This window comes from Pelodiscus sinensis, chromosome 3 (genome assembly GCF_049634645.1).
Source record: "Pelodiscus sinensis isolate JC-2024 chromosome 3, ASM4963464v1, whole genome shotgun sequence".
Lineage (NCBI taxonomy): Eukaryota > Metazoa > Chordata > Testudines > Trionychidae > Pelodiscus > Pelodiscus sinensis.
This window is the reverse complement of record NC_134713.1, coordinates 55,926,229-55,953,348: the sequence shown is the minus strand read 5'-3', so window position 1 is coordinate 55,953,348 and position 27,120 is coordinate 55,926,229. Positions and strand designations below refer to the sequence as shown.

Below are 27,120 nucleotides of genomic sequence, written 5' to 3'. Positions count from 1 at the left end.
TTTTATTTTGAGTAGGGAGTCCAAACCCACTTCTACTAAAAAAAGTAGGACTATGGCATAGTTTCCCAGAACAGTATTTAGATATGCTATGTTATGCTAGTTTATATCAAAAAGGTTGATGGAGCCATGACTCACGGCCTGCAAAACTGTAGGCTGAGTTATCTTTCCTCTCCTCATTATCTCTATTATTTTTAGTCCAAATGGGAGAAAGAACAAACAAAACCCAGCAGCAATATATAGGACCATTGCACTAATTCAACTGAACCGGTTTTGAAGTATTTGAAAGCCAGTGGAATAATGGCAATGCACAGCATAGTGGGAGGCAAGAGTGTAGAAAGTATCATGGGACTCTTCCACCTCCACATGCAGATATAAATGAGAAAAATGACGAAAGTCAGGTTTGGCTCTAGAAAACGCAGGAAGAAGAGTTCCCCAACTACTTTTCCTCCCATCCAAATCCATGGAAGAGCATTAGTAGTAACCTTTTGGAATACTACCAATATGCTCTGGCAGTTTCACAGATTTGATACTGATATATACAGAGAATAGACTGGAATATGAAGAGAGTAGAAATAGTATCTCCTCCTGAATGAAGAAGTGAGCAAATACCTGTACTCAATTGCAATATATGGGTATCTGTTAGGAAATTCCCTCAAAATCATTGGCTGTGGTATGTTCAAAATAATCACCCCCACTCTATCTAAATTATCTTCATGGACTGTATTTGGAAAGATATATTTAAAAAAAAAAATCTAACCGCACAAAGAGCCAGACTGTTAGAGTAGGTCAGACTGGTGCAGTATATATTCTATACATATATTTATTGAAATCATCCCTTCATAAGGATTTTTAACCTAAAACTTTTCAACTCTGTGTATAATAATACTGTATTAAAATATTTTGATAGAATTTATACACAAATATTATATAAAAGGTGATTATCACAGGATTACTTCTTCAATTTCATCTTCAAAAGAATCAACAGCCTTAACTGCTGGTCTGCTTCTTGTGTGCTGTAAATGGTGCCTATTTGGGTTAAAATTTCTTCCTTCACCAAAAAAACCATCATCTTTTACTTTAACTTTCTTGCTTTTATCTAGAGGAAGAGCACTGCTGGAATCAAAGTCTGCTTCCAAAGTACTTGTGTCACTGCTTTTAGATGGAAGGATGGTGTTGGCACTAGTTCCAAACAATTGTTCCATTAAATTAGATTTTTTCTCTTTCTTGAAATCTGTGTTTTCTTTACTATTTTCTTCTAAGACAAAACTTTTTTGATTAAGCCAACTTGGCCTTCCAGATCCTTTACCAAAGGAAGGTACGTAACTTCCAAATGTTAGATCACTATTTGAATCTGTGATTCTAACATTTTGCTGCGTCTGTACCTCTGCTTTTGTAATAGCATCATGGTTGTCATATCCTGGAAATCCATTCAACAATTTCTCTGTCTCTAAAAACTGGTAGGTTTTTTCATTTTTCTCTACGGAGTCAGATTTTGATGCTGTATCTGTGAGGTGTGCTTGTGAAGAAAGTTTCATACTAATAGTATTTTGAGTTTCTCTGTCGATTTCATGCATTTTAGCCAGCAGCATCTCTTTCTTTTGTCTCTCTTCTTTTAGTTTCTCAGTGCTGTGTATCTCATTTTCAGTTTTATGTATTTCTGACTCAATCCTTGTTGTTTCTTCGGCCAATAAAAAGTTATTATCTTTTTTCCTTCTGTCAAATTCTTCTTTTTTCCACTCTGTATGGAATTTTTAAAAATAAGTTACTTGACTTTTTTTTTAAATCATATACAACAATAGAACTCTTAAAATTCTTGCACCCAGCAGTAGTTTATTTTTTAAATAAGTATTTTTTTCATAAAAAACTTACTTACAATGGTACACAGGCTAAATCATCTATCCTGACTTAAAACACTACTGTCAATTTTGTAGTGTAGTTGGATTATTCATTTCTATTAGGAGTTTCATAGTCTACTGATATTATTCTTTCCCTATATACATGAACTCTGTTTCCCAGGGTTACTGGATTAAAGAGATTCAAATGTATATAGGCTTGACTGTCAGCCTGAGTTAGAATTTTGAGTTTGACTTTGATATTAGTATAAGGTAAGAGTATGTGTGAACAAAGGACACAGATATTATGTGTGTTTATACTGACAAACCCATCTGGCCAGGCAGAAAAATGGGAACAGATAAGAACAGCCAAAGTGTTACAGGGTACGCTGGGAGTATAATATATAGGCACACACTGGAGAGCTGCTTGACTTCTGTTTCTCAAGTCACGGTCAAGCAACCTATTAGGAGGGGAAGCATAAAAAACATTAAAAGCCAAAGAAAAGCCTGGCCAGGGTCAAAACACCACCTCATTCCTTCTTCCTCCCCTGGGATAGAAAAGGAGTGGAAAATAAGGAATGAGGACAAAAGCAAGCTTCTAACAGTGTCAGGGCTGGGAAGGGAAGTATGAGGAAAAGGCTCTGCGACATCAGAATTGGGAATGGAACACTAGGAAAAGAGATTCTGCTGATGTGTAGAGCTATGGATTTGCTCACTTGGAACTAATCCCAATGAACATTACATTGCCTGCACTTTGCACATCTGTTGTTCTGCTTTCTGTCTGCATGACAAGAACTAGGAGAGGGCGTGAAGGGAAAGCCCTCCAACACCCTGTGTTTGAACAAACATGAACATAACATTATTGATTTTAATAACTGATTAATAGAATGCTTTATCTTTTTCTGTGTCAACATTGCTGACTTCAAGACAATTCTGAAATATACTTTTTTGTAAACGGCTAAAGCAAAATCAACTGGACAACAAAATACAAAATAAGCAATACTTTAAAGGGTTTGTTTTTAAGCTCTCTTTGAAAGCACCTTTGCATAAGCTTTCTGTGCACCATCAAGTGAATGTAAGTGATTATTTGCAAATATAGTGCACATAACTTTTTACAGATATAAGTAGCTACACAAGGTATAATTGGGTGAATATCTGGCCCTTCCACATATGAACTGCATGTCCAATGGATGCAATAGTTTGTGCTCAAGTCACTGTCTAAAGTTGTATGCACATACAAAAAGACAATGTTCTGAATATTTACCCATTAAAAAGGAATTTTTTTGTCTGAATACAAAATTTTAAGGTAGCTTCAGATTAGAACAAGAACAATCTGACACATGCATAGAATGGAGCGAGGTAGAAAAGGGATGGAACTTAGTGATGGCACTGACAACAATTTGAGTAACTTCCAGTACTTTATACCAAGCTTATGAAAACAAATTGCAACACTTATATAAAAATGGAAGAAAGGGCTAATACTAGAACTATATTATCCCAAGACAGTATAAGCCAATTCTCTGTTGGTGCAAACTTTTTCATGGGATAGTTTTTTCATCTCTGGTTTTCCCACAGTTGATATATGGCTTTGAACCCTTCCCTTGGGCAGCAACAGCAGGGCACAAGAAGGCTACTTTTCATCCCTTAATATTTTCTTTTCTGACCTTGTGCATGTTAAATCATTTAATCTCAGAGTTGGTCTTAGAGGTGGGTGAGCCAGGCGGTTGCCCAGGGCCACCATTTTCAAGGGGCTGCCGACAGAGCCAGCTTATGGGTGGGCCGCAACCACATTTCGGCCCAACCTCCCGAATTCTTCACCTCCCCCAGGTTTCCCTGGTTACTCCCCAACCTTCCCCACCCCCTTTTTTTTTTGCTTGACAAATTTTCTCCAGTGTGTTTTTTTTGGTTTTTCTTTTTGTTTTTGCTTGACAAATTTTTGTCCAGTATTTTTCTGAAACTATCTGGCAACCCTACGGGCAAGCTGGGTGGTTGCCCGGGGCCGTCAATTGGTTAGGACCGGCCCTATTTATTCTTTTAGTGGTTTTCTTCTTCCAGAATCAATTAGTTATTTTCAAGAGACACCTAGATTTTCTAGACTGGCAGTAGCCATATTTTTCTTACCATCACATAGTTTCTGTGCTTTCTCCTCTAAAATCTGCAGTTCTTGGTCACGTTTCAGTTTCTCCTCCCTCTCCCTATTCCGCTCATTCTTTAGATGCTCTGCTTGTTCTTTCCATGCTTTTTTCTGAGTTTCTTGTTCCTGATGTAAATTGATAAAAGAAAGCGTATGATAGAAAATTTCTGCAACAGTTTTGCTTATTGTTAAATACAATGTCTTCCAAATTGGAATGATATTATGGACTTCAATGAAGCCACTACAGTTTACCTCAGCTGAGAAAATGGCCCTAAAACTCTTATTAAACCTAACAGTTTTAAGCACTTGAGACAAAATTAATAAACCATCAGCTTGATTTTGTATGGCATCTTCAATAAAAATTGTAATTAAGTTTATTTTTTCTGCATAGCACCTAGCACAATGAAGTTCTGATCTATAAATAGGGTTCCTAGACATTTTGGGATTAAATTTTATATCAACAGTTATAGCCAGGGCGCAACAAATTAGTCAATCTACTCACCCGGGGCAAGTAAGTTTTAAGCCAGCACGGCGCCGCAGCATGATCCGCGCATGTGCAGCGGTCTGTGCATGTGCAGCGGTCTGTGCATGTGCAGCATGCCAAACCGCGCGGCTGGCGAGCGGGGCTCACTGCTGCTTGTCAAGCCCTGGCTATATCGATATAGAGATACACACACACACACACATACAGGTTGAACCTCTCTAATCTAGCACTCTGTGGTTCGGCAACATCCATGGTCCAGCATGATTTTAGTTAACCAGACGCTCACTTACCATGGTTGTGGCCAAGTTTCTCGTGACCCCACAAAGTTTCTTTATAGCCACCAGTCTTGGCTCTCAGGGTTCTATGCTATTATTTAGCTCTAGTTTACTGCTAAATGTATTCAAAAAGCTCAATAAGCAGTGGAAGTTTTGGTAATGCTGTTACACAGTATTGACCAGCAAATATCTGTCCAGCACATTCTTTAATATGGCACATCAGGTCCCAAGGGTACTGGGCTAGAGAGGTTCAACCTTTACTACTACAACAATAAAAGAACTGAATTGGGCCCTCAATTGAATAGTAGTCCTTCCACTGACTTCAATGGACATTGGATCAGTTTCTAAATTGACTATATAACAAACACACCATCAACTTAAAAAAACCAATATGAAACAAAACAAAAAACCCTACCCCCCAAAAAAAATTCCAACACCACACAACCTACGTGAGTGAAGTGGTACAATGAAGGTAAGACTGCATTATTTAACAATATGAAACACACACACCAATCACTAAGAAAAAACAAATAAAGAGCAATTATGAGCATTAACCAGGGGGAAAAATGTTTTCAACCAAGATATGAAACAAGACTACCAGCTGATGAGGCCGAATTTAGCAGCAAGGAACATTTTAGTGGCTTTCAAGTGCAGAAGCCTGGTTCTAGTAAGGTTAAGAGAACATGTTTTTGGTCTGAAAACAAATCCAACACATATCTTTCCCCTCAACAAATCAGTAAGCTGGCAATATGACAGAAGATCCCATTCAACTTGGATATGCACATTACCAAAAATAACTTCAATGTACAATGGTGGGTCCTAAATTAGCAGATATGTCAGAAAGGAGGTTAGCCTGAATTCAGAATCCTGGATTCAAGCATGCATTACCCCCTGGCTCTAAAACTAAATTTGTATTTTCAACTGGTCCTCCTTATTGAATGGGACAGATCTATAGCCAGGGTCTGAACATGCTCACACTTGGAGTTTGGAAGAATTAAAAAAACAGATTTAAATAATTTAGCACATGCTTATTTTTACAGGGAATACTCTCAGCAGTCATTTTGGAGAGCTCAATGAAGGTGGCTGTCCAATGGCTACAAACAGTTAAAAAAAACAGAACAATTAAATCGACTACGGAAATAAATAATTATGCTACAATAATGTTGTCTCAATATTTTCACATTCACTGCTTTTCAAAACAAGAACACTTTGGTACAGAAGAAGTAGTTACTCACCATGTGCAGCAACATTGATTCTTCGAGATGTGTGTCCCTGTGGGTGCTCTACTCAGGTCTCGGTGTATGCCTGTGCTGGGGATCAGAGATTTTTGGTAGCAGTGCCCCTCGCGCCATGCCTGCACACACAACAGCCCCTCCCCGCAGGAGCCTGTGGAATGCGCACGCGGCACGAGTCCCGTCTGTTCCTTGTCTACCTGAAGTCCCTGTAGACTCCAAGCAGAGGGGAGGTTGGAAGGGTAGTGGAGCACCCACAGGGACACACATCTAGAAGAACCAACATTACTGTACAAGGTGAGTAACTTCTTCTTCATTGTGTGGTGTCCCTGTGGGTGCTCCACTCAGGTGACTCCATAACACCCGCCCAATGGAGGTGGGCACTGGAATCTTTCTAAGTGGAAGGAGGAGGACTGCATCTGCTAGACATGTGAAAGGTATTGGCCCCTTGTGTAGGGCATAGTGTTGAGTGAAAGTATGCTGTGAGGACCATGTGGCTGCTCTACAAATGTCTGCCAAAGGTACATTGTTCAGGAAGGCCATTGTAGTGGCCATCGCATGTATGGAATGAGCCCTGATGGGCTGTGGTGCCAGTCTGCCTCTAAGTTCATAAAGGGTATGTATGCAGCCTGCAATCCACTTGGATAGGCGCTGTGCGGAAACTGCTGTTCCTGTGCATGGTCTTGACCATGCAACAAAGAGCCTGTCTGATTTCCTGGTTGCTCTAATTCTATCAAGGTAGAATGCAATTGCCCTCCTTGCATATAGCATATGTAATATAGCCTCCTTGGGGGAAGCAGGAGGTTTAGGGAAATAGGCAGGTAAGTAAATGGGTTCATTTTGGAAGCTGGATATAACCTTAAGGAGGAACTTGGGGTGAGGTCTAAGTATGACTTTATCGCTGGTAAATGTAGTGAAAGGAGGGTCTGCCACGAAGGCTGTGATTTCTCCTACCCTTCTTGCCACTATGAATGCCACCTGCACAGACAGCTATTGTGGTGGCATAGTGGCTAATGGCTCAAAGGGTGGCCTGATGAGCAGGTCAGGGACCAAATTCAAGTCCCACGGTGTCACCAGGGCGGAGGCTCGGATGCATTTTCTGTAACTCTGTAAGAAAACACTTCACCATGGGATGTGTGAAGAGAGGGAAACTGTCTATTGGATCATGGAAGGCCGTGATCGCTGCCAGGTGGACCCGGACGGAGCTGACAGAGAGGCTCATATTGCTAAGGTCCATGAGGCAGTTGAGTAAAGTAGGCATGGGAACTGTGGGGGGATGCAATTTACGCATCATGCACCATTATTGAAAAATGCATCCACTTGTTTTGATAGGCACTTCTCATGGGGGGACACCAACTGTTTAGAAGAACTTGTTTGACCCTGTCCGAACAGGTGAGTTCTTCATTCTGGAACCATGGAGAAACCACGCCGTGAGTTTCATGGTTTTGCCATGGTGCTATGTGAGGAGATTCGGCACCACCAGGAAAAGGATAGGTTAATCTATTGACAGGTAATGTAGATAAGGGAACCACGGCTGTCTTGGCCAGGCTGGGGCTATTAAGATTACTGTGGCCAGATCTGATCGGATCTTGCTGATCACTCTGGTGATAAGTGGGATTGGTGGAAAGGCATAAAGTAGGGGAGCTGTCCAGCGGATGGTAAAGGCGTTCCCTTCTGACCTCTTGCCTAGTTCTGCCCGAGAGCAGAATCTATGGTATTTGTGGTTGTGAGGTGTTGCAAAGTGGTCTACAGCTGGAAAGCCCCATTTGCAGAAGATTGAAAGGAGGACATTGGTATTGATCTCCCACTCATGCTGATCTGAGAAATGTCTGCTCAGTTTGTCGGCTCTCACATTCTGTTGTTCTGGTATGTACATGGCTGTTGGGGTTATCTGGTTTCTGATGAACCAGTTCCAGAATCTGACTGTCTCTACACTTAGAGCGTGATTGGGCATCCCCCTGCTGATTGACATAAAACATAGATGGTGTGTTCTCCGTGAAGACATGATGGCTACGTCTACATTGGCCCCTATTACGGAATAGGGATGCAAATGTAGCACTTGGGAAGAGGCAAATCCGCGGCATTTGCATTTTCATGGCCGCTGCTTTTTTCCGGCTTGGAGATAAGCCGGAGAAAAGCGTCCAGACTGGCGTGATCCTCCGGAATAAAGCCCTATTCCGGAGGATCTCTTATTCCTACTTGCAAGCCCTATTCCGGAGGATCGCGCCAGTCTGGACGCTTTTCTCCGGCTTATCTCCAAGCTGGAAAAAAGTGGCGGCCATGCAAATGCAAATGCCGCGGGGGATATTTAAATCCCCCGCGGATTTACCTCTTCCCAAGTGCTACATTTGCATCCCTATTCCGTAATAGGCGGCCAATGTAGACGTAGCCGAATAGTCTTGCCCTTTATCAGGGGAAGGAAATGGGTGCAAACTCTGCGAACGGCTCTGAGCTCTAGGATATTGATGTGAAAGTTTCTCTCGTGTTGGGCACATGCATTCTGTATTGACACTGTGCCACAGAGGGCTCCCCAGCCCATGAGTGATGCATCTGTTGTTATAGTGACTGAAGAACCTGGTCAGTGGAAGGGTATACTGACAAGGAGGTTGTTCAGAGATGTCCACCATTGGAGGGACTGCAGCATTGGTGGAGGAAGCAAGAGGTGCTTTGTGAGGCTGTCGGGTTGGTATGTAGTTGATTGAGAGCCGATATTGTTGACCACGCAAATGCAGCCTTGCAAACAAGACCAGAAACGTCGTGGCTGCCATATGCCCCAGTAATTGAAGGCACGTCTGGACCGTGGAGAAAGGGTCCTGTCTGACCTGTTGAACGAGGTTGCAGATCGTCCTGAATCTTTGTGGTGGGAGGTAGGCTCTTGCTGTGACTGAGTATAGCAATGCCCCAATGAACTCTTATCTTCTGCCAAGTCGGGAAAAACATTCCCTGGTAATAGTTGTCATGATAGTAGTTTGCTGATAGGTAGGGCCTTTGCTTAGACAATCTAGGTAAGGGAAGATAATGATGTTTTGACTTCTGAGAAAGGCCGTGGCTACAGCTAGGGTGTTTGCAAATACTTGAGGGGCCGTAGAGGCCGAAGGAGAGGACTGTGTATTGATAATAATCTATTGCTGCTAAGTAGCTTTTGCACCGCTCCCTGTAACAGAGGCTCGTTAGAGGGGTCCCTGAAGAGGGGCAGGGTAGGAGGTTGGGTATCAGGCACTGAAGTAAAGGGGATTATATAACCTGATCTGATAATTTCTAGGACTCATTTCTCTGTGGTAATTTGCGCCCACTGTTGGCAGAAAGGTCTCAGGCGATGACCGAAGATGATATTGGACTGCACTGGACTTATGAGGTAGTCGCTCAGACTGCCGACCAAAACTTCAAATTTGCTGCTTATTAGAGATGGATTGATTTGTGGAGGACTGGTTTTGCTGATTGCTCCTCCTATTAGGGCACTGCTTGGGCCAGTTATCATAAGGCCTCTGCTGCCGCCTGCAATAGTTGTAATTATAATCCCTTGTTTTTTGGAAGGGAGTGTACGACCAAGGTGCATAGTGTCATATGAGAGGCCTTCACAGAGTGTAGGCTCTCATCTGTATTTTTAGCAAACAATTGTTTCCTGTCAAAGGGGAGATCCTCCACCCTTGCCTGTAATTCCTTTGGTACCCCTTATGACTGCAGTCATGAGGCCCTGCTCATTACTATGGCTGCGGCTATGACTCTAGCTGCGTTGTCTGTGACATCCATAGCAGCCTGAAGAGCTATTTTAGCTATTGATAAACCCTCCTTAATGATGGATTGGAGGTGAAGTCGCTTGTTTTCAGGGAGGTCCTGTAGCAAGTCTTGTAATCTGGCCGAATTGGCATGATCGTAGTTAGCCAACAATGCTGTATAATTAAGATATACGGCCCTGAAGAGTGGCCAAAGAGTACACTTTGCGGCCCAAGGTGTCTAGCCATTTGTGTTCTGTGTCACGGGGCATAGATTTAAATTGTGTTTCACAGAGTCACCACCAGCGAATTTGGCTGAAGGTGGGCAAATGGAAAGTCCATGTCCTTTGCAGGGACGAAATATTTTCTGTCTGCTATGCAGTTTGTGAGCGGAACAAAGTCTGGATTTTACCACAAAGCATCTGAAGGTTCAAGGATAGCTTCGTTGATGGGTAAAGCTATCTTCAAGGATGCTGAGGGCTGTAATATGGTGAGTAATTTGTATTGTTTGTCCTGCATCTCTTGTAATGTAATGTCCTATGGTTGTGCTACCTGTTTGAAAAGTTCCTGAAAATGTTTCAGGTCATTTGTCGTCGGAGAAAGCGAGATCTGGAATACTGCTTCCTCCTGCCTGGAGGGACTCTCTGAATCTGACTGAAGTAAGTTGTCATGCTCACTGGAACCCGGTGGAGAAATTACTGAGGGCGGGCGAGCAGGTGAGGAGCATGCAGAGGTTGTGGATGAACGCCTAGAGGTGCAGAATTGCTGGGATGTAGAAGCTGTGTACCTCGAATGGGAGGACCGCTGTCAGTACTCTTACCCTGTATCCCAGGGGCTCCACTGAGGTGGGAGCTGACTTGTATGAATGCCAGGAAGTTAGCAAAGGAGAAGGAGAGGAGTGGCCTAATGAGAAGCTGCTCCTATGCCTGCTACCATAATCAGATATTGGGGATAGCAGTGTAGGCGAGTGGGGGCCACTCTGTGAAGTGTTAGCGTGCCCCTGTGCCATGGAGCGTGGTGAGCCAGTTACTCCTCTTGAATCAGACTGAGGAGAGTTTTGCAGGTGCCGCATTTTGCACAGCACTTTCTTGTGCTGAGGTGCTATAGGGCAGTCAAAATCACTCTTTCCAGTCAGATTGGGTGCAGAGGGAGAACTCACTGGAGCTAATGGAGGAGGCATATGCAGCTTATCTGAAGCTGCTGCCTCAGTGGCGCCAGTTCATGTGGCAGTTTTAGTTTGTGCTCAGCTCTCCTGGCTAGCACTCACTTGCGTTTCTCTGCGGTACCAGAGACTGATGGCACTGGGGGATGAGAAGCTCTAGACAACTTGGACAAGGAGGGTGCCAGGGAAGCCCTTGCAGCTTTACAGCCTTTGTGGGAAGATGAAGCTGCCCTACCCGAGGGATTTTGCTGTGCCCGCACCTGCTCTGATTTGTCCCCTGGTAATTGAAGAGACTTTGCCCAGATAATAGTTTTGAGCCATGTTTCACGGTCTTTTCTTGCCCTTGCCATCCTATTCAAGCAATGAGGGCATTTCCGTGCCACATGAGACTCACCCAGGCATTTGACACGAGACATGGCCATCTGAGGTAGGCATTGAGTCTCTGCAGGAATTACATTTTTTGAAGCCGGAGGAACCTGGCATTGTTGTGGTGAAGAAAAGCTGCGGCGGCTGCTGCTTTTTTTTTCTTTCCTTTTCAGCAAAGTCAATGTTGAAAAAGGTCAAACTAAGCAAAATTATGACGTAAAGAGTTAAAAATAATAGAGGATTTCAATTTTTCCTGTCAGGAAGAAGAGCACTGCTGTGAACTCTGTCTTCAGCCAGGGATGGTTGAAAAGGAACTGACGGGAGTCGCGCTGCGTGCGCACTCCACAAGCCTGGGGGGGGCGGGGAGGAAGGGAGGGGCTGCTGTGTGCGCAGGCACAGCATGAGACACACTGCTACCAAAAATCTCTGATCCCCGGCGCAGGCACGCACCGAGACCTGAGTGGAGCGCCCCCAGGGACACCACTTGATGAAGAATTTCTGGGGTTCTTAATTCAAAACATCAATGAAGCATAGGCTCAGATCACTCAAAATCTACTTCATTTATGGGACTCATACACCAAATAATTATAGAGAATGCAGATTATAGAACTGCAGACCTAGCAATCAAACTGCCAGTCCTGAAAAGGTTTCAGCTATTTCCCTCAACAGCAACACAGGCATACCAAATACACCATCCCAATGCTCTATCTGCTGTACTGATTCCCAGCTATAACAGAGAGATATAATCAAGATTTCAGTCCTGGTAATCAAAACTCCTCCTTGAAATTCATCCAAGCAAGGGAATCAGTTCTCTTTGACATGGTGACTTCCTAAATCTTATTTTCTTCTGAACTAACAGAATGGTCACCCACACTAAGTCCTGTGAATGCGGAGACAAGGACTTCCAAATAAGGAATTTCCTTCTGGCAAAGATCAGAATAACCATGAATCTCAATGGTTTCGTGGGCTATAAGAGACATTTTAAAACTTTGTTTTCCCACAAATAGAAAGAAAATATTACAATGGGGGGAGGGAAAGAAACTTGAAATCCTTGTTTGGATATTTCAGTTTTAAGCAAAGTCCAGTGAATTTCATGATTCTACAATGCTGGAATTTACAGCAGACTTAGTAGTCTTTACCTTAAACATATACCTTTTTGTAGCTCCTTGGTGCTTAAGTTACAATTCTTATGCCCTTTAAACATTTGTACAGTAAGTGCTAGTAGATCTATGGAGGTAAACTAACATCACCTTACCCTTCACTTTAATTTTAGTCTTATGGTATTACTATTTTATAATGAAGATGGTAAAACTTTGGGATAAAGATACTAGAAATGTATTCCATGCTTTATACTGGGAAGCAGGGTTTGGATACCAGTGGAGTGGGACAAAGTACTAAAATCAGTGACTGTGGAAGAAGGCTGGAAGTTAAAAGAACATCAGAATTACGGTTTAGTAAGAATACTGATAACTAGATATCTAGATTAGAAATACAGATGAAAGAAACCAAAATAATGTCAAGCATGTAGGGAAATGATAAAAGGTAATAAAAGATGCAGAGTAAATTACTGATAGTAAACAGGATTAAAAGGAATATGAAATTTCAACATGTAAAACTCTAATTTGGTTTATCTGAGACTCTAATAGTTTTCCTAAGACATAAATTAGACTTTAGAAAATGTAGCTTCTTAGGTGGATTATTTGGCACTAAAAATAACTCACAATTCTGAGAAGAATCTCCTCTTCTTTCTCTTCTGTTACATAAACAGATACAAACTCCGGTGGTGGAGGAAATTCTATTGGTGAGACATATCCACTAGTCTGTACTCCTTTTGTAGTCTGGATTCCTTTTTTAATATTTTGGTTAGTGGCTGTAACAAAAATACACAAAGATAAAACAAGTCATATTTTAATATTTTATATTCAAAATATTCCCAAATAAAAAGAACCACAAAATTTAAAAAATATATTTTTTCATCTTTGCAACTCATGATTATAATCCTAGGAGCTAACAGTATTCTGATAACTTGGAAGAATATAAGAAAAGCATCCTGTTCTAGTGAAGATCAGCAGGAGGGAGAGAGAAAGAGAGAGAGATTTATATCCATTTTGGTTAAATTTTGAAACAAAACATTTACTTGAAAGAACAGGGGGAAAAAAACCACACAAAACAAAGTCTTACATATTTCTGACTTGTATCATAAAGTTAAAGTTTTTCATAGTTAGGGATAATGAGAACCTGTGAAAAATATTGCAAAATTCTAAGGAGCTTCCCTGAGATTCTAGGAAAGCATTTAGAAAAAGTCTGAAGACACACTTGAACCTCTTTAATCCAGCAACCTCAGGAAAGAGGATATGCCAGGTTATGGAATTTTCCAGATCATGGGTGTCCATACCGAGGAGTGGGAGTGGGGGGGGATGGTGCAGGGTCTGGGAATGAGAGGGATTGGGGTGGGGCACTTACCTGGTGCCACACTCCCAGGGGCACATATAGCTCTGTGACCTACCCCCCGCGGGTGCTGCCCCCTCCTCACCACTATGGGGGGAAGTCTCTGAAGAAGCACTTTGCTGCACTGCCATTTCCCTAGTGGAGAGCCACTTCCTCCTCCCCCTGCCAGTGTCTGAACCATGGGTGTTCCTAGATTAAGGCACCTTGATTACTGAGGTTAAAGTGTATTTCTAGTATCGTGTCCAACACACTAGCCACTAGCCTCATGAGGCTATTTCGCCAGCTGAGTGTGGTTAGCTGACTATAGCAGTGGTCACTATAGTGGCTATTGCTTCAGAATGGCTTGGACACCATGGTTTTAGTATATCCACAAATAAAAACATCTACTGAATCGTCTTTTAAAACAAATCCCCTGTAGCTATTTCTCCCCCGCAATCTGCCAATTACCTAGATTTGGTCAAATTTTCCTCCCTCAGAGATGCTCCTTCTAGAGGTACAAAAAGACCAAACTTAATTCTATAGGATAGTCGATCACTTGCATTTTTGAGACTTGCAACCTTGTCCCTGTGGAATGGCCTTTCAAATTAACCTAACTATACATCGGATGATGCATGACAGCAGGATATTTCCATTAAAGTGATAGGCTGTAAAATAGCGTAAAGTATTATTGACATCAAAACCTACTTAAAAAGCTACAGAAAAGCCTGCTTACCTTATTACTGATTTAATGTGAATGGATCTGGCCCCAACAGGTAAAACAGACAGACAGCTTACAGACTCAGGAAAATATCAGTATATCAGTAATATTTGAAAAATTATTTTCAGGAAGATGGGCTGTACTACTTTTTTTCAGTAGACAGCTAAACTCTGCAAACTGGAATTAACCAAAATCTAGAGAAACAGTCATGTGGATTGACAGTGGTACATATTTCCAGTGGGTTTAATTATAATCAAGCTACTAACTGATAATTAGTTGTGATTTAATAGCAAAATATTTCTAAACAATGCCCACCACCCTGAACACTTGCGATAAATGTAAATTGATGAATTGAGAGCAGACAGCCTTATTGGTTTTGTTGGGGATATGGTGACTTCATTGTATTATTATTAGGTGGCAGTCAAATAATCAATGGAATGCACTGTAATTTTTGTTTTGAATGCTATGTTTTAAATAGCGTGAAGAACTCCACAGCTTGGGACAGGACCGGGAAGGATCAAAATGAAACAATGGCTTGAACATTGTAAGGCAAGAGTGCCTATTTGAAAAGTTAACTGGCAGGCAACTTTTTTGTTTATTTCCTTTTTAAAATTACCTTTTTTTCTTTGTGCAAGATCTGTGTCTTTTTTAGGTGATGGCTTCAACATACGGTTAGCATAGATATTTTTTGTATCAAGTTCTCTCTCTTTTTCCTGAAATGAAAAATGAGGTAGAGACAGCAAAGTATAATTCATAAACTTACATCAAGTTTTATTTAACAACCATTGAAATAAATTGTGGCAAAAGTAAGCATCTATGTAGTTTAAAGGAAAATTACATAAATTTTGTTCATTCTTTATTGGATAAGGTCCTCAATTATTCAGCACAATGTTTAAAGAGAATGTTCAAATTCTTAATTCTTTAAGTCATGTATCTACTACATGTTTTCTTCTCTTCTCAAAACTCCCTTCCTCCATCAGATTGCAAAAATATTCTCTAACATTTAGTTTTGTATCCTTGTACTGCTAAGATAAAACTGAAGTCTAAAATTTCATACAAAGATGCTTAAAATTGTATTAGTCCAAATAGGGATGCACATGGCTGCCATATTCATTTTCTGTATTATACAGAGTTAAAAAAAATCTTATTAGCATTACTATCTGCTAATAGAATAGATAGTACCTCTGACAAGCAGGATCCACCACACTACAAGTTGGCAACATTGTTATAATTAGCTCTGGGTGTATTGTTCAAAATGAGAATACAGCAAAGGACATGGAAATGCAAGTACCATTATTTGTATGATGGTCAACGCTGGAGATATAGGCCCCGTTTCAACAAGGTAGCTAATCTCTCTATGTATTAAAAAAAGTTTTTCCTGCAGGATGACAAAGTGACGTGATGACATCACTCTGTATCCTGCCTGTCTCCTCCCTCTCTGCTCTCCCATCTCGAGCCCAATCTAACTGCTTCCCCTTGCCACTGGGAATTGCTATTTTAAATCAAGCCCCTACTCCCCTTCCTCCATCACCACCCACAGGACTTTCAATGCCAAGAAACATGGCCCAGAAGCCAGCAGATCTCACACCGCAGCCATGACAGCCCATGGGATAGCAGCCCAAGGACACGCACTAGGAACAGGGCTCCCAACAGGGCTTATATGTCAGAAGTCGTTTCTTGGGGGCTCCCCCACTGCGAGACTCTTGGGAAATCAGAGTATGGTGCCTGACCACCCAGAGTCCGGCTGCCCCCAGGGAGACTCACTCACTCCCCAGGGGCTGCACTTATCACAGCTGCCAGAGCACCCCTGAGCTGCCCAGGGAAGCTGTTACACTGACCGGTTGGCTCCTTCCTTTCTGCTCCCAGCAGGTAGATGGGTGGCCCTGGGCTCTGCGGGCAGGTCTGGGCGGTGGTGAACAGCGCAGGCAGGACTGCATGGCGGAGAGGGTGGGACTGCAGCCCCCTGCACTGCTGCTTTCCTCACCTGTGGCCTGTGGGCTGAATCTGGCCCGCCAAGCCACCCGATCCGGCCTGCAGACACAGCAGGGAGCTCCCCTGCTTGCTGCTCAAAAAAGCAGCTGCCAGGCCATTTTTCTTTCAAAACTGTGATGTTGTAGGGGAGGAGCAGGGGCGGATATAGGGCAGGGCGAGTGGGGTGGCTGCCTTGGGCCCTGCGCTTCAAGAAGCCCCGCGCATGCGCCGTGGCAAAGGGGGGCCCCATGAAATTGTGCTGCTCTGGGCCCCGCAAAATGGTCATCTGCCCCTGGGGAGGAAGAAAAGGCTTCAGGCACTGCTCCTAACTCCAGTACAATCGCATTGGCAAGTTTCTGGCCAGAAACTGGCCAGTGAGAGCTACCTGTTTAAATAACAGACAGCACATGAAGCACCACACTTCCCCTCCCCTTTGGCTTGTAGTTATTCACACAAGAGCATGGCCCTGCAGCCTGTGTAAGTGCAGGACAGGGAATCAGGCAAGCTGGCTGGCTGAGAAACGTTTTAAGCTCTGCAAATATTTAGCTCTGCAAGCAGGCAGGCTGGCTGGGCTGCTGGCTGGTACATCTCGACCAGAGCCTGACTCTGGCACCCTAGTCCCTTCCTTCCCCCACTCTTTTCCCATCACTCAACATACCCAAACACTCTGCCCCCTGTCCTGCACCCATATCCTCTCCCAGATCTGACACCCCAATCACAAGCCCCGATCACAATATCCTCCTGCCCTAAGACACAACCCAAACTCCTGCACTCCAGTCCCCTGCCCTAAGTCACAACTGCTTCCTTCACCCAACCTCTCTCCCAAACCCCACTCTACCTCCTGCACCACAATCCCTTACCCCAAGCTCCCTTCTGCACTCAACCTCCATTCCAGTACTTTCATCTCCTTCATTAATATCATGGAAGAGTGCGGGCCTCAACCACTTTCGAAAATCTAGGAGTGGCCCCCCATCAAAAATGATTGCCCACCCCTGAAATAGTAGTATTTGTTATAATTTTTAAAATATTGATTCTTATAGCCTAATTTTCATGCCTAAAATGAACAAGTCCTTACTTGTGCAGATGAAGCAGTGGTCTCCAATCTTTTTACACCCAAGATCACTTTTTAAATGTCAGGGCAAGCCAAGATCAACCCCATCTCTTCCCTGAGACTCCACACCTTCCTTGAGGCCCTGCCCTTTCCACTACCCTCCTCTCCATTACCTGCTTTCTCCAGCCCTTACTCTCACTGGGTTGAGACAGGAGGTGCAGGCTCTGGGGTGGGAATGGGGGATTTGAGTGTGGGAAGGGGTGAGAGGTTCAAGCTCTGAGAGGGAATTTGGGTGCAGGAGGAGGCAGAGAAGGGGATGCTGGCTTGGGGGGGGAGGCTCCAGCCTGGAGAGTGTTGGGGTGCTGAACAAGCCACAGGCTTGGGGATATAGGGATGCAGAAGTTTGGGTTGCAGTGTAGGAGAGACTCAGGGCTGGGGTTTGGGTATGGGTATGTGATGGGCTCAGGATACAGGTTTATGGTATATGGGTGGTTGTGAAGTGTTGTGGCAGAAGACTGGGGATGTGGGGGGTGCAAGAGTTTGGGGATGTGAGGGGCTTAGGGCAGGGGGTTCAGGTGTATGATGGGCTCAGGGTTCAGGTGTGCGTGTGGGGGGGAGGGGGGAGTTTGCAGGAGTGTTATGATACAGCAGTCAGATGGGGCTTGGCTCCAACTGGGGGCTTGTTGACCAGGCTTCATTTTTAAATAAAATATTATGTCCAACATAAAAGACATATTATGTCTTTATTTATGAGGGCCAGGAACCTTTTTTGTGTCAGGGGCCACTCATGCACCTTCAGCAATCACACAAGTCAGATGCAAAAAAACAACCCCTTCAAAAACACCCAATCCTCACTGATGTAGCTCCAATTGAGACACCTCATTCCCTTGGCACTCCAGCCCCATAGGGGGGAGAGGGGCAGGAATGACTAAGGTTCAAGGCCTCAGGCCAGGTTAACTTCTGGGGTTCCAGGGTTAGTGGATTTTGTGCCCCCCCCCAGGCTCTAGGGTGGGACCAAAAATGAGGTGTCCAATGTGTGGGACAGAGCTGCTAGTGAGTGGGATAGGGATGGGGTGGGAGGTAGGATGCAGGAGCAAGCCAGGGGTAGATGTCTGGCCAGGAGGGAGGGGACAAGAACAGTGTGCTGGTGAGTGTTTGGCCAGGGGGCAGGAGCAGGGGGCTGGCCAGAAGAGAGGGGGCAGGAGCAGCTCAGCCAATACCTGGGGGTCTCTAGGGATGTGTATCTCTCAAGCAGAATTGCAAGCAAGGATTTGGAAGAAGGGCAGTTGCCACTCCTTTAAAAAAAAAAAACAGCTGCTCAAAGTCTGGATCTTCCACCACCACATTAGCTCCCCCACCCCCCTGACCCAGGCTCCCTGGAGCATGGGGGAAGGTAGGGTGGATAAGGAAGCACGTGCGATATCGTGGGGAGGGGAGGAGCAGCATGCATGTGCTTCCTAACAAGCTGGATCTGGCACGGAGCCTTGGGACTCGCCCCTCCTTCAGGAAGCCGGTGCTGGCTCCAATTTTGCAAGATGCAGGAGACTGTAGCACCAGTGCGAGTTCCTTGTTGCAAGGAGGGATGGGGGCAGAGGAGCTGGGAACACTCACTGCACCGAGATCGACTGTCAGTGCCTCTGGAATTGAGCAGGTCGATCATGATACACTGGTTGGTGACCAATGAAATAAAGTAAACATGGATGCCAAATGCTAGTATGCATTTGCAATTACTCAGTCTAGGAGTACAGTGACAATAGTTGCACATGCTTACCAGCCGGTTTAATGTTAAAAATCCAGCCCCTAGTTTTCTATGTAGCTTAGATCAAGTACACAATCAGAAATCACTGAGCGTGTACTTGATCTATACTTTTCCAACCTAATGCAAACAATAAATAACGATGACTGACATTAACACATTCCCTTTCATACAGCTATTCTAGAACTCAGATAATATATTACATTTTAAAAAGGAATGTAAATCAAACTGCAGAAAAGGATTTATTTTTCAGAATATTTCAAAAAAATAAAATACTCCCACAACTAAAGTCACTTAAAGAAATTGTTTTTACCTTTAGCTTTTGATTTAGTTGTTGAAGCTCTTCTTGGAGAGCTTTATTTTCTTCTAGGGCCTCATGTACCTTCTTTTTCTCAGACTGCAACTGTCGTTGGAAACTGCTGTTATTTAGCTCAAGATTTTTCTCCAAATCCTACAGGTCATACGATGACAGAATGTTTGAAAAAAACATTTTTCAATAAACAAAATATATAAACATTTTATTTGAGTGTCAAACCTGACTCTTTGCCGCTAGTATAGTACAGAGGCCATTTGACTTTGTTGTCCACGGGAACCCAATCAAATCCAGATGTTAACCATGGGGGAGAGTCATATAAGGTTTTGGCAGGTATCCAACATCATGTCATGCACATCCAGGGGGACAGCTCTGAGGAGGTACTGGGAACTTGCAGTACACCTCCATGATTCTGTGACACAGAGGCCATGTGACCCAACAGAGATCTTAAACTGGTATATTAGAAATAGAAGAATGCCATGAAAAACTCAGGTAAGACTGGAGGAGGGGATGATAGCCTCACAGTGATTTCCCAACCATTATGCACATTTCTAAAATAAATACTTAAAATAACACAAGATAATTTTAAACAAAATTATGGTAACTCTTTGAAGATTATTCAAGAACCAGTCTATTCAGAATAACCAAATTTTGCATGGATGCTAAGTTACTAGATAATTTATTTTTAAAACTACAGGGTGGACCTCACTGGTCTGGCACCCTCAGCTCCTGAACAGTCCCACATGAGGAAATTTGTTGGTCCAGGGAAGGTCCCCTGCCTCCAGCCCCCTCAGCCAACTGCCCCTCCCTGCTGCTGGTTCCTTTGGCCCAGCTGCTGGCTGAGTGACACAGCTGCCCTGGCCCTGCTGCCACGGCTACTTCTTCAGCCCCACTGCTGGCAAGGCATCACGCAGCCCTGGCCCTGCTGCTGCGGTACCAGCCCCGCTGCCAGTTGGCAAGTGGCCCCGATCAGGCTGCTGAGCTGCTGCAACCCTAGCCAGGCTTCCCTTGCTGAGCTACCCCACCCTAGCTTTACTGCCAGCCAGGCTGCCACAGCTGTCCCCATTACCAGGCTGGCATGCAGCCCCGCTCAGGCTCATGTGGCACAACCCCACTGAAAGGCTGGCATGTATGGGCTGCCCCTTTCCTGCGACCATGGCCCCACTACTACTAAGAGTCCTGTTACCCCCAGCTCTTGGTTGCTGGGGCTCTTGGCACTCCTGCCCCCGGACTCTCTCGTTCAGCAATATCCACGGTCCTGTCAGGCCACAAATGTTGCCGGATGTGAGAGTCACGGATTAGGGAGGTGCAACTTCTAGAATATATTTTATAAAACTATCTAATCAGGCAGCATAAACTAGATAATAAACAATTGAATTAGCTGCATACTATTCTTGTTGACTGATTAGCATCTAGTTTAAAACCAAGTCTATAATATAAACACAAAATAAAACATAGGATTAACCAACATTGTTAATAAACATATACGTATAGAGTACTACACAGATTATAGAAAATTATCTAACAATTAACATGGTATTACTTATTTGCGACAGAAATCTTTTACTAGTCACCCTACTGCAGTAAAACGGATAATACAAGTTACTGTATAATACTCACACTGAAAAGAAGCATTCCTGAACAGTTACATTAAATTGTTAAATTTTCAAAAAATGGGTGAGGGAAGTCAAAGAAAGTTTCTCACCTTAATTCTTTTTTCACTTTCATCCAGACTGTTCTCTGTTGAGGCTAGCTTCTTTGCCAGTTCATCTCGTTCAGCTAAGTGCTTATGTGCAGATAGCTTTTTCAATTTTTGCAAAGAATTTTTTGTCCTATACAGCTCATCCTCTGAATCTTTCAGTCTTCTCTCAGTTGTGCGTTCTCTCTCTTGAGATTTTCGTAAACGCTCCCTTAATATTCTAATCTCATTGTTATGTCGAGCGAGGAGCTGAGAGATTTCATTTTCTGTATCTTCAAATTTATTCAAGGCTTTTTCCTGCCTATACTGAAGCCTCTTCAGTGCCCTGTTTTCTTTCTGCAGCTCATCTAGTTTGATGTGGAGTTCAGTTAGTTCATTCCGAAGCTCATTGATTTTTAGCAGCCTGGCAGAAAGAACTCTTTTTGTAACAAGATCTATATCTTTTGCAGGAGAATCCCTATTGAGACTCTGTGAGCGAAAACCCCACCGTGTCCCTCTTTTGGCTGGTGCATATTTGGAAACTGGTTTCTTAGTGGCTTAAAAAAAGAAGCAGATTTTACTATAAAGAACTCAACACAGCATATTATTATTTTTCTACTTAAGAAGGCATTTTCCTCAAAATAAAGAAAGCCCTTTTCTTCTGAGATATTTTAACAGTATCTATGGCAGGGTGGTTTTCTTTAGAAAAATTAAACACAAACATGTTTATTTTCACAGTCATGACAACAAGACAGAGAGCTATGTTTATGGATACAGAGCAAAGCTGCTATACATACTTTGATTTTTCTTCTTACGCAGATTTTTTAAACCAAATATGCTGTTTACCAACCATCAAAATGAAACATTATGGTAATCCTCTTTGACAATTACATTTTTGTTAATTATTTTCAAATTTAATAATAAAATATTTAAATAGAAATACTGCATTTCTGTACACACAATATCATCCAAGTGCCTTTAATATGGTAATCATCAAGAAATTCTGGTACTTTTGTAGTAATCATGCTGCAATTTTATTAGATAAATTCCAAAGTATGTATGTGGTATTTCTGGAAGCCTGCTACCGTACTTGCAATAAAGACAGTGACAACAATGTATTCAATGCACTTAGGAACAGAGTAATAAACACTTTGAAAATTTTGTTCTTCACTGAATACATTTTAATTGTCACATGTTATTTTCCAAGGAGCATCCTCGTTTTAGTATTAATAAATACTAATCCCAATTAGTTTAAAAATATTATTTCTATGTATGTTTTATGTATATACAGACAAATAATATTTTAAAGAGATTTGGGCTCAATATACACGTACATATAATACGTGTGCGCATGCACACACCCACCCCCTTAACTTTGTTCCAGACCTGAATATACGCTGTTATTACCACACTAATTCAAAATAGCCCTTAGAAGCAACATATTAGATGCCATTCTATACCTGCCATTGCCACTTCTGAACCATGAGCCGGCATATAGCAGAAATACATCACAGTGCACAAGCCAGTATTAGTAAAGGAACAAGCACTAACTTCTCTATTTCCCTTTTGGCACTTACCGTATCTGCCTCTATTCTACAGACAGCATTCTATGGCAAAACAGCAGCTTTGAGATATTGTCAGTTTCCCCTAAAGCATTTCATAAACAGACACTCATTCAATAAGTTGATATTCAGTTTTTCATAGCTCGATCATATCCAATACTCAGTTTTCCTTTCATATAGAGAGCATTTGGAACATTACATGCCAGTATAAAAGGCTAATCCCCAGCCTCAACTGATTTAATGGGTTCACATAAATCTAATCAATACAGATTTTATTTTCCAATCCTTAATCAAGCACCCCAGATTCTCACAAATGATTTTTCACTTTTGACCATCTGTATAAATCTGTCAACAAAAGGTTGGCGTGTTGATCCTGCTATTTTTAAAAGATATTTGATGTGTATGCCTTCATATCAACAGATAAATTCAGTTTTTGGTGCACCACCTCAATAACCAACTACTTTCCCCCACAAGGTATTGCAACAAAAGCATAGCAACTTTGTTTCCCAGAGACCTATATGTGAAACTAACATATAGGCAGGGGGATTAGATTTAATACAGCTAAATTGAGCACCATGTCAGCATCACATAGGTCGGGGTGGGGAACCTAAGGCCCACAGACTGGATGCAGCCTCTGGCTTGTCTAGATTTGGCCCCCAAGGTGCAGAGCTCCCCTCCCAGCACTGGGGAGCCGTACTGGAGCTCCAGCCTCCCCACCACCTCACCTCAGGGCTGGAGCACACAAAATCTACTAGGCTGGGCCCTCCTACGCGCTAGGTATGTGAGGGAAATGTAGGGGAGGTGTCTATCTTTAGTCAGGGGCCATGTCAGTGAGGGTTTGGGGCTTTTTTTTTTTTTGGCTTCTCACTTGTGTGCTGTGTGGCCCCAGGCTGATTTTTCTATGGGTCAGCGGCCCCTGACCCAAAAAAGATTCCTCACCCTTGACAACATAGGCCAACAAAGAATGCAGATTAGAGGCCATGACCCATAGGTAGTTCATTAATCTGAGGCCTGACAGAACCATTAGGATCTTGTTGGAAGTCTTGCATAACAAAGGCCACAGAATTCCATTGAGCGATTCCTGCATCAAGGCCATTGTCACAGATATTATTGTACAAAATGCAGTATATTTGGCAACTATTGTATTGACTTGAATGAATGATAGGAAAAGAAGCAATGGGCTTACATTGTAGCAAGGGAGGTTTAGGTTGGATATTAGGAAAAACTTCCTGTAAGCGTGGTTAAACACTGGAATTAATTGCCTAGGGAACTTGTGGAATCTCCATCACTGGAGATATTTAAGAGCAGGTTGGATAGACATCTATCAGAGATGATCTAGACTAGAGGGTGCTTGGTCCTGACCAGAGTGCAGGAGACTGGACTTGATGACCTCTCGAGGTCCCTTCCAGTTCTATTATTTTATGGTTCTGTAACCATTTTCAAGTATCTAAAAAGGTATTACAAGGAGGAGAGAGAAAATTATTCTCCTTAATCTTTGATGATAGGACAAGGTGTTTAAACTGTAGTATGGGGGACTTAGGTGGGACATTAGGAAAAACTTCCAGTCAGGATGGTTAACCAGTGGAAGAAATTGCCTACAGAAGCTGTAGAATTTCCATCATTGAAGATTTTAAAGAGCAGGTTAGATAAATATCTGCCAGGAATGATCTAGAGCAGGGCTACTCAACTTTGGATGCCCCAGGGGCCACTATGATACTCACAGCACATGCCAAGGTCTGCATGTATATACATGCAAATATATATATGCAAGTAGTTTCTTTCACACTGACAGGCATGAATACAAAGCACTTTGCACAATGCCCTTGCGCTCCCGACACCTCCTCCCTGGGGGCTGGAAACACCGGGGGCTAGTACCCGTCTGTTCCAGCCAGCCTGTCCATTCGTGTCTTTCAGTGTTCACCTCACCTCACCTAGGAGAGGCCTCGCCATTGTGGAGTGTGTTCCCAGTGGAGGCCACGTTCAAAGAATCCCACCCATGAACCACCTGTTGAGCCCTGCATATACCCAAACCGCACCATGGGCTGCATGTGGCCCACGGGCCAAGTGTTGAGTAGCCCTGATCTAGAGCATGCTTGGTACTGACCAGAATGCAGGGGACTGAATTGGATGACCTCTGGATGTCTTTCCCAGTTCTAATATTTTATGATTCATAGCTTCTTTGAAAGAAATCAAAGCAGAACTGCTAGATTCTGATCAGGCCTGCTGGATTAGTCATAATGAGGTGCAGGGGACTGCAACCTAACTCCCCCATTGGAAGGTAAAAGGTTGCAGATATTTGCTCAGTCAGAGGTGAAGGCTAGAGTTCCGAGACCTATGACAACACTCCTTGAGAAAACCAGAGGCGTCAAAAAAAACCCTGAGACATTCATGGCTTCTGAGTAAGACAGTGTACATCTTTTAGAAAGATGGGATATACGTTGTAATTTAATTGAGAGTTAAGTGGGATGACTTAGTATAAGTAGCCAAAACTCAGCATAGAAACTGTTCAGTTAGCCACCTTAGGAGCCGTAGAGCTATTTTCCTCTCACTATTTTGCTGGATGGGGAGATTTCTAAGGGAATTGAGTGGAGATGTGTTGCTAGGGAGATGGGTGTGGAAATAATTTAAACTTTGGAGAATAATCGGTTAAAAACCTTTTGTTTTTGAAGCTCCAGGAATGGCAATATAAATATTTCTTTTGAGAAAGAACACACCACATATAACTACAGTAGAAAGTCTAGTAAAACAGATAACCATAAAAAGATCTTTGGGACATTTTGGCTAAGAAATAATAAAAATTGTTTCCTGGATTTATTACATATACTGTATAAAAGTGGTTTGAATCAAGAGATCCAATGTCCACTTTGGACACATTAGCAGATCTAAAGTTCTGACGAAATTAGAGGATAGGACCAGGCAGAATTTTTATTCTTTTCATATTTTATCAGAAAAAATAAATAATCTAAAATTTAGATTAGCAGAGTTTTATATGTAAAGGCTAATTTCAGTTATTAAAAGAAAAATTACAGACAACTTACCCCATATAAAATAATTTACATTTTCTTCCCTCCAAGTTGAAAATACTATTCATACTTGCGGTCTGTTTCAGGTTGCCATATGCTGTGATCTACTTACCTTGGTAATGCACAAGGCTGCTCAAAGTCTGTGTTTTGTGATCTTTTTTTCCATGGCTTGTAGACTGGGAGCTTAGTGTAAGGGATGGGTCAGAGGCATTATCTTCATCTGAATAGTATGAGTTGCTATTTTTATCACCATCAGATGTTCTATCATGGTCAGAATCCAAGCTCCTTGTTCTTTCTCCCATTTTTCAAGTCACAGCTGTTCTTCAGATTTTTTTCAAAGAATGTTCATTTTGACAGAGATGAACTTTTTAGTAATTTTAAGTAAAAGTGTTACCTTCTTTCCAAGTCTTTATTATCCTCATGTTCAGAATATGAGCTCTTGGGGTTGATTTTAGTAATCAAGGACCATCATTCATAATGCATTTTTCTACAACAATTTAAAAAAAGGAACTGAGAATATTTTAGCGGTGCAGCTTCTAAAACAGATTTAATAAAGAACGGTTTACATCCACCCACGCACACCTTACCCTCAAAGGGCAAGATCATTCAGGATCCTTGCAGTCTCATGCCTCATTGATTATGTCACTAGCAATAGGTAACACATTGGGATAGCCTTTTTGGATATTGCACATACAAAAAATCCTTCCTCTCCACCCCAAACAATGAAATGGTGGGTTTAAGCACTACCTCGCTTCATATTATAAAAAGTTATAAAGCAGTAACATTTGGCCCACAAAACCGATGACAGAATTCTCTAAAAATTGAAACTATTCAGAAAACGTAGAAAAATGATAGATAAGCACTTGAGGATCACAGACTTCAGGGTATTAGTCTTCATACTGATAGTCTGCAAAACTACTGCCACATGCAGAGAGAAACCCCCCAGTGAGCAGACCCTCTACAAGTAACTGCTGCCCAGTAAATGCCCCCCTGAGCCTCAGGGCCCAGCAAGGGCCAGGCAGAGGCAAGGAAGGGGCTTTATCGCAGCTAGCGAGGGTGCTGCTCCCAGGCCTGATGGAAGAAGAGCAGCCCAGGCCCCCAAGCCCACAGAATCCTAGTCCCCTCCCCCGGCCCCCTCCCCATTGCCTCTCGCAAGCCCAGCCCCCGCCCTTCGCAAGGAAGCCGGGTCAATACGAGGCTCTGCCCAGCCCCGCCCGGTACCTCGTGCCGCCGGCTCGGCTCCGCGCCGCGCCCCCTCCCCCGCCGACCCCCCCTCCCCCAGGCGGTTGGCGGGTCGGGCTACGCCGCTCTTAAAGGAGCCGCCACCACCCGTCTCGGGATATTTACAGCGGGTTCCAGGGCAACGGGGCAAGGGCAGAGGCAGGGCATAGGCAGGGCAGGTGATGAAGTCAGCTATTGGCTG

General features: G+C 43.0%; 1 protein-coding gene and 1 long non-coding RNA gene across 7 annotated transcripts in view; one reads left to right on the top strand and one right to left on the bottom strand.

The window, feature by feature from the left end:
* Positions 1–11,652, top strand: part of LOC112547275 (uncharacterized) — a 38,726-nt gene extending 27,074 nt beyond the window's left edge. Inside the window, exons 2-5 of one of the 2 annotated variants that reach the window (XR_012902573.1) lie at positions 7,290–7,349; positions 9,965–10,160; positions 10,253–10,329; positions 11,459–11,652. This is a non-coding gene — a long non-coding RNA (uncharacterized LOC112547275). The remainder of the gene's footprint in view (positions 1–7,289; positions 7,350–9,964; positions 10,161–10,252; positions 10,330–11,458) is intronic. The other variant, XR_012902572.1, reaches the window with a different exon arrangement.
* LCA5 (lebercilin LCA5) lies at positions 97–27,120 on the bottom strand. Of its 5 annotated transcripts, none has more exons than XM_075923786.1 (8): positions 27,045–27,120; positions 26,092–26,184; positions 21,140–21,669; positions 19,435–19,572; positions 14,960–15,056; positions 12,920–13,068; positions 3,954–4,092; positions 97–1,738 (listed from the first exon to the last, which is right to left on the bottom strand). In XM_075923786.1, the coding sequence occupies exons 2-8, from the start codon at positions 26,117–26,119 to the stop codon at positions 942–944; spliced, it is 1,878 nt and encodes a 625-aa protein (XP_075779901.1). In that variant the 5' UTR covers positions 26,120–26,184; positions 27,045–27,120; the 3' UTR covers positions 97–941. The 5 variants fall into 5 exon arrangements, with proteins under 5 accessions (XP_075779901.1, XP_075779899.1, XP_075779900.1 ...); XM_075923784.1 differs by having other exon boundaries at positions 25,810–26,184; positions 27,045–27,114; XM_075923785.1 differs by having other exon boundaries at positions 26,919–27,051.

What these genes read in the sequence shown, in the direction of transcription:
- LCA5 (XM_075923784.1), bottom strand. Translation starts at nt 25,999, where the DNA reads ATGGGAGAAAGAACAAGGAGCTTGGATTCTGACCATGATAGAACATCT. An exon ending in AACTAAATCAAAAGCTAAAG is followed by an intron (nt 15,057 to 19,434) that starts GTAAAAACAATT and finishes TTTTCATTTCAG; the next exon opens with GAAAAAGAGAGAGAACTTGA. An exon ending in AGCACAGAAACTATGTGATG is followed by an intron (nt 1,739 to 3,953) that starts GTAAGAAAAATA and finishes AATTCCATACAG; the next exon opens with AGTGGAAAAAAGAAGAATTT.